At 37.1% G+C, this 21663-nt stretch overlaps 1 protein-coding gene across 1 annotated transcript in view; it reads right to left on the reverse strand.

Moving 5' to 3' along the window:
• LOC130247054 (glutamate receptor ionotropic, NMDA 2D-like) overlaps positions 1–21663 on the reverse strand; it is a 121636-nt gene that overhangs the window by 18947 nt on the left and 81026 nt on the right. The window contains exon 4 of the mRNA XM_056480234.1: positions 15465–15793. Coding sequence (XP_056336209.1) covers positions 15465–15793 — 329 coding nt within the window. The remainder of the gene's footprint in view (positions 1–15464; positions 15794–21663) is intronic.

Below are 21663 nucleotides of genomic sequence, written 5' to 3' on the forward strand. Positions count from 1 at the left end.
CGTTTGTAAAGTGAGGACTTTAGGGGGTGTCGCGGTTGAAATCTTAGGGTTGTAATCACGGATGTAACTGAGGACGCGGAGGGGGAGGGAGGTGTCGCCGCCGCGCCGTCTCTATTCTGGACGCGCCGGCCCTGTGTGTGTGTGTGTGAAAAGAGCAGGTTAGACTGTGATGGGCTAGGAGATCTCCTCGCCAGTTCTTGGACTTTTTGCTTGATAAAATAGTTAGTCGTCAGTATTTTCTAGTCCATTGTCTGTATTTACATTCACCCACTGGCAGCCAAAATCCACTATGAAGCGTGTGTACACTGTGACTACTTTTATATTGTTGATAATCTGCTGGGCATTTCACTCTGTCTCGCCCTGAAGCCTGTCAGTGTCGTCGACCAATCGCAGCAGCCTGTCATTGGTCCAATCAGCGCAGATTAGCTTCGCGCTGAGGACGGGTTTGGGTACAAATGAATCGCTGAACGATTCATATGGGAGTCGTTGGGATAATTAGGTAAAAATAAATGCATATTATAAGACCATCAAAGTGTTGTTTGACCTTGCATGCATATTAGACTGTTGTTGGAGACCCTTACAACCTAAATATGACCCTATTTCATCTATAATATGGGCTCTTTAATAAAGTCAACTGGAATGGCAAAGAAAGCGTTCTTGCAGGACTCCCAGAGTTTATCAAGATTCTTTGGATTCATCTTCAATGCCTCCTTCATCTTACCCCAGACATGCATAATAATGTTCATGTCTGGTGACTGGGCAGGCCAATCCTGGAGCACCTTGACCTTCTTTGCTTTCAGGAACTTTGATGTGGAGGCTAAAGTATGAGAAGGAGCGCTATCCTGCTGAAGAATTTGCCCTCTCCTGTGGTTTGTAATATAATGGGCAGCACAAATGTCTTGATACCTCAGGCTGTTGATGTTGCCATCCACTCTGCAGATCTCTCGCACGCCTTCATACTGAATGTAACCCTAAACCATGATTTTTCCTTCACCAAACTTTTCTTCACTAAACTGATTTCTGTGAAAATCTTGGGTCTATACGAGTTCCAATAGGTCTTCTGCAGTATTTGTGATGATTGGAAAGCAGATCAAAAGATGATTCATCAGAAAAACATACCTTCTGCCACTTTTCCAAACGATCAACTAGAAGTCAAGCTATTATGTGTTGCTTTTACAACTTGGATCAACAACAAGACTTTTGTCAGGTAGTGCATGAGTCAATACCGAAGATTTTTAATAAGGCAATGAAAGGGCAATGGTTAATCACATCTATTAGGTGCATTTTTACAATTATATAAACAGCACAATGGAAGGTATTTGTAAAGATGCACAAAGTTAATGTCAATGTGCTGAATTTTGCCTAAAATGCAACTTGATGGAAGTGTTTAGGTCTTACGGTAGTATTAGAATGTCTAAAATGATCTTTGTAGGGATAAAAGCCTCCATTTTACGCTGTGAAAAAAACTGTTAATTAACAGTTGGCCATAGCTTGTGATTTATTAGCGTTTTCAATTTACTTCAGTTTTAAATTGCATTATGGGACCTTGATCTCCACTCTGACAACTTTTGATGTTGAAAATGAACTGTAGTTTACCAGTGACTTTCATCAATACTTTCAGTATTTTGAAACAATATCCTGAAGAAATAAAAATGGGTTATAAGCTGCCAGAAAATTTACTGTTATTTTAAAAGTGAATTTCTTTATGTAGTATGTCTAATGTCAATAAAACTCCCTTTGTTAAACTGCATAGTTAAATTTTCAAAAGTTGTATAAGCTAAAATCAAGGTCCCATAACACAATTTGAAAGTGTAAATGAATAACACTTGTGAATCACGAGCCAAGGGCAACAGTTAATTAGCAGATTTTTTTACAGTGTGAAACAATAACATGCTTCTCAAACCTAACAATGCTATTAAGAATTTTAGAATTTGAATGCGCACTCATAAAGGACACTGTAATCATAAAGGACATTTAAAATTGCCAAATGAATGCCAAAAACGCAGTACTAAAGTTTTCGTCAAATGCATTTAGGTCTTTTGGTACCTAAATGCTCTATATTAGCACCCTTTGCAATAAAACTGCCTCAGTGACAGTTTTATAACCTTTTTCTGAGGGTTTAGAAGTATTTGAATGCATTTATGTTGGCCAATGAACCTAAGGTGAAACCTGAAGGTAGAAAATTCTAATACATTGAAGATGCACAGATACAAAAAAGGAGTAGTGTTTGGATGTCCCTATGTATAAATATTCCAATAGCTGTGATGTCCAAATGTTTGAATGCATCTACAGTGCATCCAGAAAGTATTCATAGTATTCATTTCCAAATTTTTTTATGTTACAGCCTTATTCCAAAATGGATTAAATAAAATTTTTCCTCAAAATTCTACACACAGTACCCCATAATGGCAATGTGAAAAAAGATTTTTTTGAAATTGTTGCTGAAAAACCGCATGTACATCAGTATTCACAGCCTTTCCTCAATACTTTGTTGATGCACCTTTGGCAGCAATCCTGCTGGAAGATGAACCGTCGCCCCAGTCTGAGGTCAAGAGCACTCTGAAGAAGGTTTTCATTCAGGCTGTCTCTGTACATTGCTGCATTCATGTTTCCCTCTATCCTGACTAGTCTTCCAGTTCCTGCTGCTGAAAAACATCTCCACAACATGATGCTACCACCACCATGCTATACTGTGGGGATGGTATTAGCCTGGTGATGAGCGGTGTCTAGTTTTCTCCAAATGTAACGCCTGGCATTCACTCTAAAGAGTTTAATTTTAGTCTCGTCAGACCAAAGAATTTTGTTTCTTATGGTCTGAGAGGCCTTCACATGCCTTTTGGCAAATTCCAGGTGGGGAGTGGATTCCGTCTGGCCACTCTACCATACAGGCCTGATTGGTGGATTGCTGCACAGATGGTTGCCCTTCTGTAAGGTTCTCCTCTCTCCACAGAAGAACACTGGAGCTCAGACAGAAGAACGCTGGAGCTCAGACAGAGTGACCATCGGGTTATTGATCACCTCCCAGATGGCACAACTTAGATGGCCGGCCAGCTCTAGGAAGAGTCCTGTTGGTTCCAAACATCTTCCACTTATGAATGACAGAGGCCACTGTGCTCATTGGAACTTTCAGAGCAGCAGAAATTTTTCTGTAACCTTCCCTAGCCTTGTGCCTCGAGACAGGACTGTCTACAGACAATTCCTTTGTCTTCATGCTTGATTTGTGCTTTGACATGCACTGTCAACCCTGAGACCTTATATAGACAGGTGTATGCCTTTTCAAATCCTGTCCAATCAACTGAATTTACCAAAGGTGAAGTCCAATTAAGCTGCTGAAACATCTCAACTATGATCAGTGGAAACAGAATGTACCTGAGCTCAATTTAGAGCTTTGCGGCAAAGGCTGTGAATACTTATGTACATGTGAATTTTCAGGTTTTTTATTTTTAATAAATTTGCAACAATTTCAAAAACTCTTTTTTCACATTGGCATTATGGGTTGTGTGTGTAGAATTTTGAGCCAATAAATTAATTTAATCCATTTTGGAATAAGGCTGTAACAAAAAAAATGGGGAAAAAGTGAAGCGCTATGAATCCTTTCTGGATGCACTGTATGCTACTCAAAAGCATCAGTGTGGAAGGGTTTAAATGTGCCCGATGCCCTCCTAAAAAGTATTTTTGATACTATCTTGGCAAGAACATTCTAAAAAGACTCAAAGCTGTTTTCCGTTAATGTTCAACAAATCTCAAGAATGGACAAGTTCAGACTGTTGAAATATATAAATAAAGCCCAAGTTGGTCAATTTAGGAATATATAAAAAGACTTTACAAAACATGTTGCATGTTCATGTTTCCAAATATGCTGTTTAGAAATGAATGAATATGTCAATGATACAAACAAATGTGGTTTATAGCAACTGTAGGATCATTCAAATTTTGGAACAAGAATGGTCTGCTGAAAGTAAGCTTTTCAAAAAGTGTACTTTATTACCCCCAAGGGTGCAAAATGGCACATTTAAAGGTGCATAATAGTACCTAAAGTGGTCATAACAACACAAAAATGTCCTCATTAGTATCTTCTGTGAGGCTAGTCCTCAGTCACAGCTTGCTCTGAGTGCAACAGTATTAAAAAGCTATGGCTAAAAAAAAAAATCTACAGTTGGAGGAAAATTCACACACATCAATGCACAAAGATGCTACCAAAGTAGGAATGTTTGAATGAACCTATGCAAGAATACACTAAATAATTGTCTAAACTTGACAAAAGTCTTGTCGTCAATCCCAGTTGTAAGGGCAACAAATAATAACTTGACTTCTAGTTGATCAAAGTGGTAGAAGGTAGATTTTTCTGATGAATCATTTGTTGAACTGTATCATCACAAATACTTCAGAAGACCTATTGGAACTTGCATGGACCCAATATGGCGAATATTCTCATAGAAATCAGTCAAGTTTGGTGAAGGAAAAAATCATGATTTGGAGTTACATTCAGTATGAGGTGGATGCAGAGTGGATGGCAACATTAACAGCCTGAGGTAACGAGACATTTGTGCTGCCCATTACATTACACACCACGGGAGAGGGCAAATTCTTCAGCAGGAAGAACCTTCTCCACATCAAAGTTCCTGAAAGCAAAGAAGGTCAAGGTGCTCCAGGATTGGCCAGCCCAGTCACCAGACATGAACATTATTGAGGATGTCTGGGGTTAGATGGAGGAGGAGGTATTGAAGATGATTACAAAGAATCTTTATGAACTCTGGAAGTCCTGCAAGAACGCTTTCTTTGGCATTCCAGATGACTTTATTAATAAGTTATTCGAGTCATAGCAGAGATTAATTAAATAACTAAAAATCAAGGCATGATCATATTTTATTTAGGTGAAATAAGCATAATCTAGAGGCCTTTCCTTTCATATAAGCCACTTCTGATATCAAATGATCAACTAGAAAATCAAGTTCTTATTTGTTGTCCCTAAAACTTGAACAGGCAACAAGACTTTTGTCAGGTAGATAAGCAGCTCACAAATCTTTGAAATCCAAGCAGTGAGTGTGTGAGTAAGAGAGAGAGAGGAAGTTGGCGAAGTTGGCTGAAGACGTCAATACCGCTGCGACATCCTGCACAGACAGCATGAGTTAATAGGAGGAAGTGGGCGTAAGAGTGAGTAAATGAAGGATGGAGCAGACCTTGAGTGAGTGAATGAGTGAGAGTAAGATTGAGTTTGAGTGCGTGTGTGGGTGAAGCGGAGCTGGTTTGTGATCAGTTCCATTGGTGACAGTCTGGGATATTTCCCCCAGCACTCGCCGCACCATAACCAATTATCCTATTTACATGCAAAACGACACTGCATGCGTGCCTCTTTAGAGCCACCCGCGGGGGCAAGGCGAGAGCGGAGAGGAAAAATGAAGGGATGAGACAGTTTGGGCCAACAAAGAGTGAGAAAGAATGAGTGTGAGGGAGAGGGAAAAGTACGAGTTGGGGAATTAGAGTAATGTTGACATGACGAGAGAGGGCAGTTATTATGAAAGAGTGCGAGGACTGAGAAACAGAATGGGAGGGTGTGGAAAAAAAAAATCAACGGGGAAAGAATGACAGATAAATGAGAAGGGGAATTTGAGAGAGCGAAAACAAGCAAAACAATGAACAAAACATCCCAAAAAGGGGGCGAAAAGGTTGAAAGGAGAAAGGCAATGAAGGGTGAATAACAGCGGGCAGGAGTGCAGGTGAGCATTCATCACACTCCATTAGCTTAAGCAGTAACAAAAATGTAGCAGTAGGGGGCAACAGGTCTGCTTACTCATAGTAATGCCAGCGCTTTTGTCTCCTGTGCCAGCATCTAATGACTGATTTAGAAACAAGCTCTCAGCACATCTGCCTTCATATTTAATCTGGAGTGACTGGATTATACCGAGCAGACGGTCATATTGTGTGACGGTCAGAGATGAATTTGAATAATATACAGTAACCGGTGTGGGTAATCTGCAAATGTGTGCCATCGATTAGACTGCAATATAATGAGAACACAGAAGTACAAATTAAAGTGATATTTCATTATTTCATTAACTCAAAAGCAGACTTTAGATGAATTCCAATTCGTGCTGCTGCAGAAGCTATGTTGTAACCCTCCGTTATATTGCTAATCAATTTAACATTAAAGCACGAACACAAGCTCAAATGTCAAACATGGGTGCCTCTTAGCTCAGAAAGATTGATCAATAACATCAACGTAATTAGCCACGAGAGACCGGACGAAGCTCGGCATACTTGTGATGCCATATTTCAATTGAATATCAAATGAAATATTTGTTTTTGCAGGACCATAGAAACAAATAGTTTAGCCAAACATAAAAACAAAATGCTGAGATTTTGAATATTGCTTTTGTCCATGCAATTGAATAAGGCTTAACGCTATTGATTTTGCTTGTGTACTACATACATTGCTCAATTTTGATTCACAGCACAATAGCTTAAGTAAAAAGCTAAAACAATAATCGGCAAGTGAATATTTAATAGTAGCACTATTTATTGTATTCAAAATAAACAATAGATAAACCATTTTAAAATACTTTAAAGGTGCTGCATGTATTTTTTTGACTCTTCTAAAGCAAAAAATACCATAATATGTTTGCAGATATTTAAGAAACATGCTTGTGAACATTCTTGTTTATCTGAAAAACAATACTAAAGTCAGATATTCTGCTTTGAAAATGTGCGTTACGTGCAGGAACGCTGTCTTTGTTTTGGTCCCTTTAAGTCGGCCAATGCCAGTTTGGGCAATTATATTTCAGCACTCTGGGTTGCCTTGGTGGAAAACCGCATAGTTTATACATTCAGTCAGGAAGGCTCTCAGTGTGTGCTTCCGCAACCAAAAATGCGACCACTGATGTACAGTGGCAGATTACGAAATGAGACTCAGATTCAGAGTTCCACATAGAATAGGGTTGCACGGTACTATCATGGTAGTATCATGATACTATGGCTCCAAAACACTGACGGTGCCACTGTAGTTTGTAAATCGTCATTTAACGGTCTATCTACAATACATAAAGTTGCATGTGGAAAAGTCAATAAAATGCTCACCCATTTGTGCAACAATAAGCCATTTTATTTGAATAGTCTGTGGAGCACTTTAAGGTTGCAAACTGTGTAGAATTCATGCATTTTTTGGTAGCCTATTGCACGTTTTCTGACGCTTCAGATTGAATCTGAATCAGTTAATTTCTGCTCCTGTCAATATGATTTAGTAGCTACAACAACTGCGACAATCTCTTAAAAAGAGCAACTCACAAAGTAAAATTTTTAATTACTTCCTGATAAGACTGAAAAAAAAAACAATAGATACTGGAAACATTAAAACATTAAAATTTTTGACCACTTCATAACGCCTAATTTGGTTGGAAAAATGCTAATTTTATTATTAATGCTAATTTATAAATGCTATAAATCTTTATTTTAATGTAGTTTTTGTTGGTCAGTTATCTACAGAAAGAACAAATACATTTAGGTAAAGTGGCGTGCAAATACTTTTTTCAATAATAAGGGAATCATTCATTCAATTCAAGTAGGCCTATTATAACATATACAATATAGTATTTCTGACAATTTTCTTTATTTCATGAATTTGAGTTATGAATTACAGTATCGCAATACTTCTTGGTATCACGATACTTCAGCTGGTATAGTATTGTAACATGAATTAATGGTAGGGTTGGGTACCAAAACCCGGTGCCATTATAGCACCGCTACCCTTGTAACTGGTAAAGGTGAAGAATGCACTATCTCTGAAAGCTTGCGACATCATCTGGCACTTTCAATGAGTATGTACATGGACACCAATGCTCCAATTTTAATATGATTAAGACAATAATCTGATTAAGAGTCTAGACTACCATGGAAACAGTGATTTTTGATTACCTTAAAGGACCACAGACACCTGCGTCGTGAAATGCGGAGGTTTTTTCTTTCCATTCAACTTGCGGTATCAAATTCCATTAAAAGAGAACTCTTTCACCAGTCCTTACTTAATGCTCATATTAAATACCCGTGTCCTAACAACACGCCATGTGACAAGATTTGCAGTGATAAACAATTTGGCTGTTTGCACCAGATAAAACATGATATAAATTTAAATACAGCCATTCAAAAGCACAGCATATGTGCACTCACTGCACTTCAACTAAATGGTAAGGTTTATAATCTAATTAATACGTATTAAACCTCTTTAACATTATTACATTTGCATGTTAAATCACTGATTTGTCACATATTAATTAGTCACAGTTACGTCACATAAGTCACAGTTCTAAAGTTCAATTTCAAACAGTTTATTTTAGGTGATATCTGAGGTAAACTATCTGCTGCTGCTTTCAGTAGTATGGCAATAAATGTCATGTAAATGGCATTCAAACTCACATTATTAGCATTTAACACTGAATAAAGCACATGAGGTGTAATTGAGGTGATCATTTTCATTTATCCTGTTGTTCAACTAAAGAAATAGAAGCCATTTCTAATATATCAATTAGAGGAGTTGAAGTAGAAGTCTCCTTTTAATATGGAAAATATTCCTTCTATCGCATGCCATTGCTTTTATCTAGAACACGATTTAAACCAGCCTTAAATCAGCCTTTAGACTTGACAGTCAGGCACACTCCTGTTGATGTCATCAATCTGGCAACCTGCGCTTGCATGTGTTTTGAACTAGACGTGCAGTACCTAGTTAAACCACTGGGTGTCAACCTTACATACTACACCTTTAATGTTGTCAACTTCATATGTGTTTATGTACAAAGAACATGACAACAATGTAAATAACACTGCATTATGATCATCAACCAAATTTAATATAGATGATACTATGTTACAGCTAAAAAAATTTATACAGCGAAGAACAATAAATAACTTTGCCATTTTTATTTTTGGTTTAACATTAAACACAAATTATGACAAAATGCATGGAATCCGGGTGATGCACTGTCGCCTCACAGCAAGAAAGTTGCTGGTTCGAACCTCGGCTGGGACAGTTGGCATTTCTGTGTGGAGTTTGCATGTTCTCCCCATGTTGGTGTGTGTTCCCTCCAGGTGCTCCGGTTTCCCCCACAGATCCAAAGACCTAGATAGGTGAATTGAGTAAGCTAAATTGTCCGTAGTGTATATGTGTGAATGAGAGTGTATGGGTGTTTCCCAGTGATGGGTTGCAGCTGGAAGGGCATCCGCTGTGTAAAACATGCTGGATAAATCGGCGGTTGGCGACCCCAGATTAATAAAGGGACTAAGCCGAAAAGAAAATTAATGAATGAATGCACGGAATCAATATAATGATATAGATTTAATTTCTTTCTAAGCTCATGTTAACGTAACTAACTGTTTTGTATATATTTTTTGTCATAATTCTTTTACATTTAGTCATAATTTTAAAGTTACATCTCACCCCAGGGTGTGTTACAACTAATCTAGACTATGGGCTGAATTGTAACATTTCACTACTCCTATTTGAAACATATCTGTCCATTTTCTGTGTGTGCTGCAAAGATTTTTTTTAAATGACATTTATGCCATTTAATAGCAGACACTTGTAACAAGTTTCCATCAAAATATGAACACATTAGCTTAAAAGATCTCAGAGATGTAGAGAAAAATTTTAGTAGGTCTCCCTACTCAGTTGTATTATTTCAAGTCAATTTTTCAATTGGCAAGGCATTCAACTAAACTAATAAACTTCCATGATAAAGCAGCAGTGGCCCAATCTGGCTGGTGTTAAATCCATCTACTGTCCCAAATGTCTTTCACGCATTCAAGCCCACGGCAATCCTTAAAGCTGAGCCCTCTCAGTTACTCACCAATTTATTGTTCCAAAACCTGTACACCTTCTACTGTAAATTCACTCTACTCTTTATTATCGTATCATTGTAGTATTGTTATTATATTATTTCCATGTTATATTTTGTTGACTTCTATTTATTCTACTGGATAAAAGCGTCTGCCAAATGAATAAATGTAAATGTTTTTGTCAATACAATTAAAGCTAATGGAGTCCAAAGTAATACAGTTATTGCATCATGACACTATTTTTATGACAGTTCCCCCACCAAATTCTCATTATCGTAATGTGCCAACGAAAAAAAAACTAACTCATTACTGTAATATGAAACAAATATTATTATTTAAATTGTTAGAAAATGTAATCAGAATCTAATGTGAATAACAAATAAATGTGAATGTAAAATGTTCTGATATATCGCTGAGAAACGAGAATGCGGATGAATAACGAGATTGTTTGTCATAAAAAATAATGTCACAATCTTAATGGCCCTAATAATAGGCAATATGCAAAGTAATATCTTATTTCTATTGGAACAGAAACATGACCCAGACATGTTCTCTGAAGAATTAATTATTGTTCACCAAATGTACTCTGTGACCGAAGATCTAATATGAGCCTCTTCGAATGCAGCCTGAAATAACAACAAAATTAAATGAAAGAGAAATGATGGGGAGGGGAAAAAACTCTTAAGAAAACACTCGCAAAGAATCTATAGATGTGATTCCGTGCTCAGCGCTAATGAATAGAAATCAATAGGAAAACCTTGAGCAAAATATAGCAGCGACTCTTAAAGAGTACAGGCTGTCCGTTTGCTCCCTTGAAGAAAAAGATGTTGCAATACTATATGGAATAGAAGCAAATCCCCTTTCCTTTAAAATACAGATAGTTTTGGTTACACCTGGTATGCAGATGTCAAATCAAACAAAACCGGATGATTGATAACCATGATGATTGATAACGATGCTTGAGAGAACGCTGCGTTTTGAAAAGAATTGGCTTGGTCAGCTAATCGATCTTGATAGCATGTTTAAGTGATTGACTTTTGAAGGTGGTTAAAAGATTTATATTCTCCTCAGTTCATGTCTGAGTGACACGAACACATCCGAGACTGATCCCCTTCCCCATGAAAGACAAGTCAATGGTGGTGTTTGCGGCCAAAGTTTTTTGGAGATTGAATGATTTGTGAGAAGCATGACTGACAGGCAGCAAATCCCTGCAGTATGGGCTGTCAAGCACAAATCAAATGCAGGTTAAGGGCCTGCATGCGTGTATGTGTGTGTGTGTGACTGAACACATGTGGCCTCATTGGGATGATGGTGAAAAGAGACCTGGAAAACAGACAACACAGGGTTTTGATACAGTCATCACAGTCACGCTGTTTGGCACTGCTCTTTGAATTTTGTACGGCGGGAGATGAAACGGGAACTTTTTTATTTATTTATTAATATATATATATATAATTTTGCTGCTCATGATGCACCCGGTTTAGGGCCATTTCCTCCAACAGTACAAAGTCAATGTAGTGTTCATGAATAATTAATACCAGTGATGCACGAGCTGAGTTTAGTTTGTGTTAGGAGTCTGTGGGGAGATATATTACAACAAAAATGTAATAAATATTTATCAAATTAATGGTTTAGCACTTTTGAATGGAACGGTCTGCATTTGGGTCATTTTCAGATGCAGCTGGAAATTTCTCTCCCTGCACAATCCTTTACAGGCCGTGCTAACAAAAATAAATGCAAGACTTTTTCATTATTCAAGACATTAACATGCATGTTTTGTAGATGGATTTTCATTTAAATTCACATTACAATGAGAAATTGACTTAAATTCTGCACTTATCTACAGATGTTATGCTGTCTTTCCATACAGTGCATAGATACAGTGCATCCAGAAAGTATTCATAGCGCTTCAATTTTTCCACTTTTTTTATGTTACAGCCTTATTCCAAAATGGATTAAATTAATTTATTTCCTCAAAATTCTACACACAATACCCCATCATGACAATGTGAAAAAAGATTTTTTGAAACTGTTGCAAATTTATTAAAAATTAAAAACCTGAAAAATCACATGTACATAAGTATTCACAGCCTTTGTCTTAAAGCTCTAAACTGAGCTCAGGAACATTCTGTTTCCTCTGATCATTCTTGAGATGTTTCAGCAGCTTAATTGGAGTTCAACTCTGGTAAATTCAGTTGATTGGACATGATTTGAAAAGGCTGTATGCCTATATATAAGGGTCCCAGGGTTGACATGTCAAAGCACAAACCAAGCATGAAGACAAAGGAATTTTCTGTAGACCTCCAAGGATTGTCTCGAGGCACACGGCTAGGGAAGGTTACAGAAAAATTTCTGCCGCTCTGAAAGTTCCAATGAGCACAGTGGCCTCTATCATCCATAAGTGGAAGATGTTTGGAACCACCAGGACTCTTCCTAGAGCTGGCCAGCCATCTAAGCTGAGTGATTGGGGGAGAAGGGCCTTAGTCAGGGAGGTGATCAATAACCCGATAGTCACTCTGTCTGAGCTCCAGCGTTCTTCTGTGGGGAGAGGAGAACCTTACAGAAGGACAACCATCAGTGCAGCAATCCGCCAATCAGGCCTGTATGGAAGATTGGCCAGAAGGAAGCCACACTCTGGTCTGATGAGACTAAAATTGAACTCTTTGGAGTGAATGCCAGTTTGGAGAAAACCAGGCACCGCTCATCACCAGGCTAATACCATCCCTGCAGTGAAGCATGGAGGTGGCAGCATCATGCTGTGGGGATGTTTTTCAGCTGCAGGAACTGGAAGACTAGTCAGGATAGAGGGAAAGATGAGTGCAGCAATGTACAGAGACATGCTGAATGAAAACCTGCTTCAGAGTGCTCTTGACCTCAGACTGGGGCGACGGTTCATCTTCCAGCAGGACAATGACCCAAAATACACCGCCAAAATATCAATGGAGTGGCTTCACAACAACTCGAGGATGTCCTTGAGTGGCTCAGCCAGAGCCCAGAAACCTATTGAACATCTGGAGATCTGAAAATGGCTGTACACTGTCACTTTCCATCTAACCTGATAGAGCTTGAGAGGTACTGCAAAGAGAAATGGGCAAAAATTCCCAAAGACAGGTGTGCCAAGCTTGTGGCATCATATTCAAAAAGACTTGAGGCTGTAATTGCTGTCAAAGGTGCATCAAAAAAGTATTGAGCAAAGGCTGTGAATACTTATGTACATGTGATTCTTCAGGTTTTTTACTTTTAATAAATTTGCAACAATTTTTAAAAAAAACTTTTTTTCACATTGTCATTATGAGATAGAATTATGTGTAGAATTTTGAGGAAATAAATTAATTGAATGCATTTTGGAATAAGGCTGTAACATAAAAAATGTGGAAAAAGTGAAGCCCTATAAATACTTTCTGGATGCACTGTATATCATTTTTAAAGTTTAAATAATAATTAATAATTTACTTGATCAGCAATCAAATACATGCAGATGAGCATAAGACATGAAAATAAGATTAAAATACAATCTACAAACTTGCTAATATATATTTATATTAAGCTAAGATGAGGGTGCAGGGTCGGAAATAAACATAGGTATTCAAGATGCACAAAGTTAATATAACTGTAATGATATTCCTTCATTTTCCTTCGGCTTAGTCTCTATTTCAGAGGTCGCCACAGTGGAATGAACCACCAACTATTCTGGCATATGTTTTACGCAGCGGATGCCCTTCTAACCGCAACCCAGTACTGGGAAACACCCATACACACTCATTCACACACTCATATACTACGACCAATTTAGTTTATACAACTCACTCAATGGACAGTGGGGGAAACCGGAGCACCGAGAGGAAACCCACGCCAACATAGGGAGAACATGAAAACTCCACACAGAAATGTTAAATGGCCCCGTCGAGACTAGAACCAGCGACCTTGCTGTGAGGCGACAGTGCTAACCACTGAGCCAGCCCTTTAATATTTCTAAAGTGAAAATGAATGAAAAATGTCAATTCATTGCATTGCTTTCAGATCTGAGTGTGTTGCATCAGATATCTTTTTACTGAATTTTTTTGTAGGGATGAGAACCCTTATAACCAGTCAAACATGTTTCTGTGGAGCTTAAGAATGCATTGGCCAATCGTTTAGTCTGTGCTATCAGCTGAGTCAAACAGAGGAGTTTTGAGATTCGTTTTTTTCTGCAAAAGTGCCCACTGAATAAATGACACGTTCTTGCAATATCTCTGATCATAAACAAAGTCTAGATACAATGTAAATAACCCATTCCAATTCCAAAAACAAAAATTCCATGTTACTCAAACAGATAACCATAAATTGTAAATGCAAAGAAACTGAACTTTTTTCAAGTTTTCTTCTCGTAATTTTTCCATTTTATGTTAACCGATATTAATAATTATTATTGCCATACTGTACAATAACAATAATGACTTTTAGTGAAATTTTACATACTAATTTCTAGAGGAGCATGTGATATGATTGATTGCAGCTGGCCTCTCGTCTATAATCAGCAATAACCCAATCAGATTGATTCAAGCTTACAATAAATAGACAGATTTCGCCCTACTACCTTAACTTTGTTTTGGAAAAATCCCCCCTTCCACCCCATCTCCTCCTTTTCCTGCCTTTACCAAGGGGGAGCTCTCGAGACCTACCTGATCTCAGACCCCCTCATTTATCTCCGAGCTCAGGGTTCTCTTTCAGGACAGCATGCCAAACCTGCTAATAGCATCAAGCAATATCTATTGAAAACTCTTGAAATAATATTACAAGCCCTACACTGTAATGAGTAAATTTACATTTACTTTTAAACAGCTTTTTATAGGTATACAATGAAATGAAAATTCTGGGCTGAAACCAAAACTGATAATGTCTTGTAATTGGTATTTATTATTTTATTATATAATACAAAGTTTTGTGAGACTTAAAATGTACTCAACAACTTAAATTATACAGATTTTATAGACAGAAAATGCTTATCGAGAGAGAATAATTTGAGAGGTGTCAGTTTATCAGCTGTGCCATGACAGCACATTAGCGCTATTGCAAGCAGCAGGAGCCCTTGTACAACATAGAAATGTCCTGTCGGCATGTTATTTGAGCTGACTTTTCTTTTCCGGTAAGCATGGGCAGTTCATGCTTAGATAAGTATGTGTACATGAGCGGAATATCCATGGCGTGCACACAACAAACCATTTTCACACAAGCCATTGAAATGAATAGGTTTCAAAGTGAAATGTTTTCCATGTCCATTGTGAATGCCGCTTTACACCATGCAGTGACTATGGATGGAGGGAGATGAAATCCATATGCTGAATCCTGCTGGGCAGTGTGACACGCCATACCCTTTTTAGCCCATATTTTTTGACAGTATTTCTCTTATGGCTGGTAATTTTCTAGCTGATAAATGCCTAGTTTATTGTAACTGATAACAGTTCATTGCATTCTGATGTTTCAAAGAACTTGGTTAAACTTACGTATTTGAAATTAAAAAAAAACAACAGAAATACAATAAATAATGATGAGGTTAAAATAATTCTAGGAGGCTAATATTGCCCTATAATAGAAAAGCTAATTTCTGACCCTGTATGGATGTACACCAAATAAACTGTACACAGATAAATAAATCTTCTTACCTGATTCTGTCTGGCACCCTCTGAGTTTGATTTCCATCCATCATACAATTCCCTGCGAAACTTGTCCCACGAGCCCCACCGTACTCACGGCGTAAAGCCATAGCACCGTGCGTCAGTACTGACACACCCTTTGCGATTCGCCGTCGTGGCTCGTCCCTCCATCCTTGGGGTCGCACAGCAAACAGAGCCTTGGGCAAACCTTCAAGACCAAGTCCTGAAAGACCAGGGCCCACTGCAAACCACATATGTGAAGGAGTAGCCTGTCCTGATGCCCACGCAGCCTTAAAAATTTGCTCAGCCTCTTCTTGTGAGCAATAGAGGAGTCGCACCTGTAAGAGAGGCAGAATTAAAATGAAAGTTAACTTTCTGATTGAAAATCACTACATCATCATTTACTTACACTTATGCTGTCCAAACCTAGGTTCTTCAGATCTTCAGAAAACAAATTAAGACATTTTAATCAAATCTAAAAGGCCTAACTTCCTCCATTGAAAGTCATCACCCAAAATTCTGTTTCAAAATATCTGTACAAAGATTGTTAAGAGAATAAAAATCAAGTTGAGTCAAGCACTTCAGTCCAAGTCTTCTGAGTAGACACAACTGTTTTATATGATAAACATATTAAACTTTGGCTTTTGTTCACATTTACAAAACAGTTCTTTCTGGTTCTCCAATCTGACTGACTGAGAGTCTTTTCCAGCCATGCAATATTCAAGAGATAGCACTCCTCTAACCACTTCACCTTTGTATCGCTCCACCTGCAGCATTATTCACAACAAGTGCCATGGCGGAGGTCTAAACACACTAGCATTTGGCTAATACTGCTGTTGTTTTTCACAATGCATTTTTAAGGTTTAGTTCACCCCAAAATGTACTTTGTTACCTCAATTAGTTCCAATCCCCTGAGACTCCTAACAGCTGAAGGACATTAAAAAGTTCATAAAAGACAACAAAAATATTGTCAAAACATTCAATGTGACTTCAGTGTTTCATCAAAGCTCATAGAACACTTTTGTGTCAAAAACTATTTTGTTTGCCTTTGTCTTCTCTCCTCTATCAGGTCATGGTGTTTTCAACAGGCTGTACAATGTTTTTGGTCTATTTTGTGGACTTTGAACTTTCTCCATAGATAGAAACAGTGCAGAGACTATGTGGGAGCTCGTATGTTTAATCTAAAATGTGTTCATTTGTGTTGTGAAGATGACCAGGTCTTGGAATGTGCTTGGAATGTCATGAGGGTGAGTAATTTTCATTTCATTTTCATTTCTGGGTTAACTAACCCTTTAAGTATTTTTTTAGACGAGAATGTAGTTGTTTAAACTTCAAATGTGCATTATTTATAAAGATAGTTCCTACCTGAATATATGTTTGATTTTTTGACAGTATTCTCTCTCATATACTCCACCAAGAGCATCCTTGCCACTGACACATTTTTTTGAAATCTGATGTGACCCGTTGTATGAATTTAGACATGTCAATTGTTTTTTATACAGATTAGCTTAGTATCTTTATATTGTTGTTTGTTAAAATATTGATCAATACATTATATTTAATAAGTGTATTATGGGGTGACACTATGGTTCAGTTGTAAGCACCTATTTTTATGCACATTTTGGATATGCAAATAAAAAATGGTTGATAGAAACTAGGGATGGGTATCGTTAAGATTTTAAAGGTATTACTTCTTTTATGGATACCACTTATCAGTTCAGTCCTTTAACAGTTCTCTTATCAGTACTTTTTGTAGTCTTTTTAAATGCAAAATCAAAAAACAAATTAAACAGAATTAAAAACACTTTATTTTATTATTATGTTTTTAATATAAAATAAAACTAAACCAATTACTGTAAAACAAATTAAAAAAAAATTTCCTGTAAAAGAATGTAGAGAAGAATCTACATGTTTGCCTTTTTTGGCAGAAGTCGGGAACTTTCTTGGTTTATTGTGCTCCTTGCAGTTGAAAATACCCTCTTTGAGTTGCAAAATGCAGTTTAATGAGATAATGTTTATGATTTTTCACTAACGCATTCACAGAAATGAGTTAACAGTGTTTTGGGAGTCGCGAGCTAAGTGTGTGCGCTTAGCGCGAGCCTCCATTGAGTGCACAGCCGAGAACTGTGAAGGCTTCTATACTTGATGCGCTAGCCGGGAACACGAGCATTTCTCATGTGAGATTGCCACCTGTGCAGATGAATATTAAATTTTGTAAATTAGAAAAGGTTGGTCAGTTAAATTATGCTACTGTAAGTAATGTTTATTAAGCAATAATTATACAGTACCGATAGCAGAACCGTTAATGTCAGAGCTTATCGACTTTTGTCTTTTATAATGTAGCACCGATCCGATAAAGTACTGGTTTTCGGTATCCTAATGGAAACGCCAAGATGTGCATAATTTTAAAAATGCGCATAACTGAGTAGGATAAACTTTTTATTTGGTAAAAAAAACTGCAAATAAACTACGATGGAAACACTTTTACTGAACAAATTCCAGTATGCGCATTCAAAAGTCATGTGATGTTGTTATAAGAAATTCTAAAATGCCTTAACAGTTTCAGTATTAGTGTTAATATAGTATTAATTACCAGAACTGTCAAGAGCGTCTGTGCGCCACGTCTCACGCCATCAAATGCCACCACGCATTCATTGCATGACGGCATCATCTTCTGAGGTGCAAGTCATTTATTAAATTAAAAAATATTCACGCAGCTTCTTCTACCACAGCAAATTCTGTTTTTACTTTTGATATTTGGCACCAGTCAATCAAAAAGTGACGATTTTGTTCGACGAAACGTTGCTTTATTTGCATTTCTTTTGTGTGATAATCCAGTTTTGCGCATAAATTTAATTCGCATCTTTGGATGGATCCATAGCTAATCCTAACTTGTAACTGTTTATATGTGAATAAATGCCTAAATTAATCTGTTCGCCATTTAAAATTATTAATTATATATGTAAAATGTAACCATGTCTCTTCAGAAGCTTAGTATTAAACCAATTAATTCATAAGGATTTTTTTTGTTTGATCTGCGTAAAACATATGTTGGATAAGAAGATGGTTCATTCTGGTGTGGTGACCCCTGATTTATATAGGGACTAAGTCGAAAAGAAAATGAATGAATGAATAAATTTTCATTTGAGCTTTGAAGATTATTAAAAGTCTTTCAAGTTTGGACCAACATTAAAGTGCAAAAATTGTGACAGGATTTTCATTACCTAGTTTTATTGCACACAATGATCCTTGCAGTAAATTATTGCAAATAAAAGTCTATTTTCAATGAAAATGGACTTAATATGCTAATTAACCCTGAAATATGAAATATTAATGAATTAAAAAGAAAGTTGGGGTTTATTGAAAACTTTTTTGCTCTTTCTAACTATCCTGAGGCTGAAACACAAATTTCAAGTAGATTTTAAGAGACAAGTGGGGGAAAAAAACGTATTACAGTCATCAATCTCTTTCTGGCTGCTTATAATACTTCTATGATTTCAAAGATTGGAACAGAATGATCTGGTCAGCTTGATATTCATGTGCTAGCTCACATTCTTCAATATCCTTAGCACGATTGAGTGCATTTTTATCAATCTCAAACCGGGAAATGGTGGACAAGGGCATTTTCCTCACACTTTTCAGGAAAAGGTCAGAGATGTCAGACATCTTCAAATGACTCTGATGTGCAGGGGTGTTGTTTTTCTTGCTGGAGATGGGTTGCTTTTCCTACTTGTCGACATGTAGCCATAGGCTCCTGACAGGGAGATAAAACTACTCTAGAGGGTTGTTGACTGGTGACCTCCACTTCTCCAAAAATTCCTGCAGAATAACAACTGTAGTGAAAGTAGAAGTAGGGAATCAATAGACCTTCCAGCAGGGGCAAGTCTAGGCCCTAGCTATTGGACTACACCCCCACATGTTTTTTTTTTTTCACTCACTGTGGGTTTCATTTTCAGCTTTTTTGGGGTCTTTCTATGATGTAGCACACTACTGGAAGTAAAGATTGTTCCATTACTTCAACTTGTTTTAATCTTGTCTTTAATGGAATGTTTTTAGGAGGTAATTAAATTAGAAAAAAAAATTTGGTAAAACAAATTTGCACTTCAGGTAAATTTGGTGAAAATGTAATGTGAATACAAACTTAAGACTGAGTTTAATTTGCTGGAAAATAAGAAACTTGGGTACAGAATGATGTGGGGGGTAACAGGTATTTAAAGGTATTGGTCAGGTAATTCCCGTTCTCTCCTAAATGACCAATAGTGTGAGAAGAAAAGTAGCGTGGGAAACTTCCTTTGTTCCTCCTCGCTTGTCTGTACCGTCCCAAAACAGACAGACAAAACTTTAACTCATGGTTTAAAACTACAACAAGTATACAAGTTATCATCCTATGTCCTAGATCATGAGCTGTAGAATTCTGTATGGAGAAGAATGACACCAAATATGACTATTTTAGAAATACATTAAACATAATTAATGCATTTTTAGATTGTATAATGTCTTGAAAAGGGCATATAACGGTTTAAGAATTAAAAGAGAAACTAAGGAAGAGAATAGATAGGTTACAAACACATTACATGTACTTTGGGCTGAATTTTGAGATTTTCCATTTCAATAGTATGTGTCTTTGGGTTTGTGTGTGTGTGGGTCCCAGGATGGAGGGTTTTTTTTTTTTTTGGAATGTCTTTGAAGATGGGACAGCTCTAGATCTGGCCAGCATCTTGGTAGATAAGATATCACTGAGTGATTTTCACTGGCAGACTCGCTGACATCAGGGGTCAAAATCTCACATAGAACAAACCCAGACCCGTTTAGGGGTAACAATGGAATTTCACCTCTGGAGTGTATGTTACATAATGTTGCGAATTAGCTCAAAGGGAATTAAAGATTTATTTGAAGATGGCTTCAAAAGAATCAACTCTTTCAATCAGAACAAACGAATCGTCCATCAATTGTTCAAACAGACTGTTGACTTCAATTACGGCTATTGCTATCAAAAATAAAAACTCATTTTTGTTTAAGCAGGAAAGCAAGATTGAAGTTTAAGACATTAGATTCATAAACATGAACAGGCACCTTTCTTTATACAAAATGAAACTTTATTAATTTATTACTAACTAATCTAACAGAAACTAACACCTGTGTTAACATAAAATCTAACACGTGTTAACATAAAATGTAAACAATCATTCAGTACACCAAATTAGCTTTGCAGGGACATCAAACATGAACTATCTATGATCTTGCTTAGCTGTGGTAGAGTTAACAATGATTGCAGAAGGATTAAAACCATAATATTAATACATGAGCAAGAGACTTGTTGCAAAACACCTGATTACATATAAAGAGAATAAAAGTTTACAATAAAAGCATCATTCTTAATCAAGGAGCTTATAGAAGTTCTCTGTGTGTCCAGTTCTGAGCATTCCTTTGTGTCGTAAATACTTTGGAATCGGATTACAACTGACCGTCCAGTCTTTTCATTAGTAAGAGAAGTTGAGGTGTATTATTTGTTGAATGAAAGCAGAATAATTATGTGTCTGATCGGCCACAATAAAATTCAGGAGAATCCCAGGAAAAATGGGAGGGTTTGCAGGTACAATCACGGCTAACGTTGATAACAAAATCAATAAAAGTGGGCACTTTTTCAAAGTGAAAAAAGATTTCACAAGGGATAAAAAGGTTTGGATATGGTTAAAAGTTAACTTGTCATGACTTAAGTTCTTTTTCAAATTTATTTGTGTGGTGAATTTAAAAGTAAAAACTTCAATTTAACTGCTTGATACAAACCCTTCTATGCTGAGTCTCTGTGGATTAAACACATATATTTATAAAGAGGGAATAGATCCTTATTGCCTTATAGCAGTTTTGATGATAGAACAGTTTACAAGTTAGTTTTTTGCTAAAGCTTATTAAAATAAAACATAAGTAAGCGTAAGTCTCAAAGCGAAGGCCCAGAGACAGAGCTCTTACATTTATAACAAAGCTCGCTGATAACATCTGCACTTTGATGTATCATGTGTCTGCCGGGCCTTAACAAAAAACTGACGTTTAATCACTGCGAGAAAAAAGTTCCTATCACATAGCATCAAGCTGACCCCAATTTTTTCCCCATTCTTTTCTATGCGGGAGCCATGACAGCCGCTTTGAATGTGCTCCTGTATCAGTCACTGATTAGGGTCTGAAAGTCTGGGTGCTTTGGACACTGTGG

The sequence above is a fragment of the Danio aesculapii genome, chromosome 19 (genome assembly GCF_903798145.1).
Source record: "Danio aesculapii chromosome 19, fDanAes4.1, whole genome shotgun sequence".
NCBI lineage: Eukaryota > Metazoa > Chordata > Actinopteri > Cypriniformes > Danionidae > Danio > Danio aesculapii.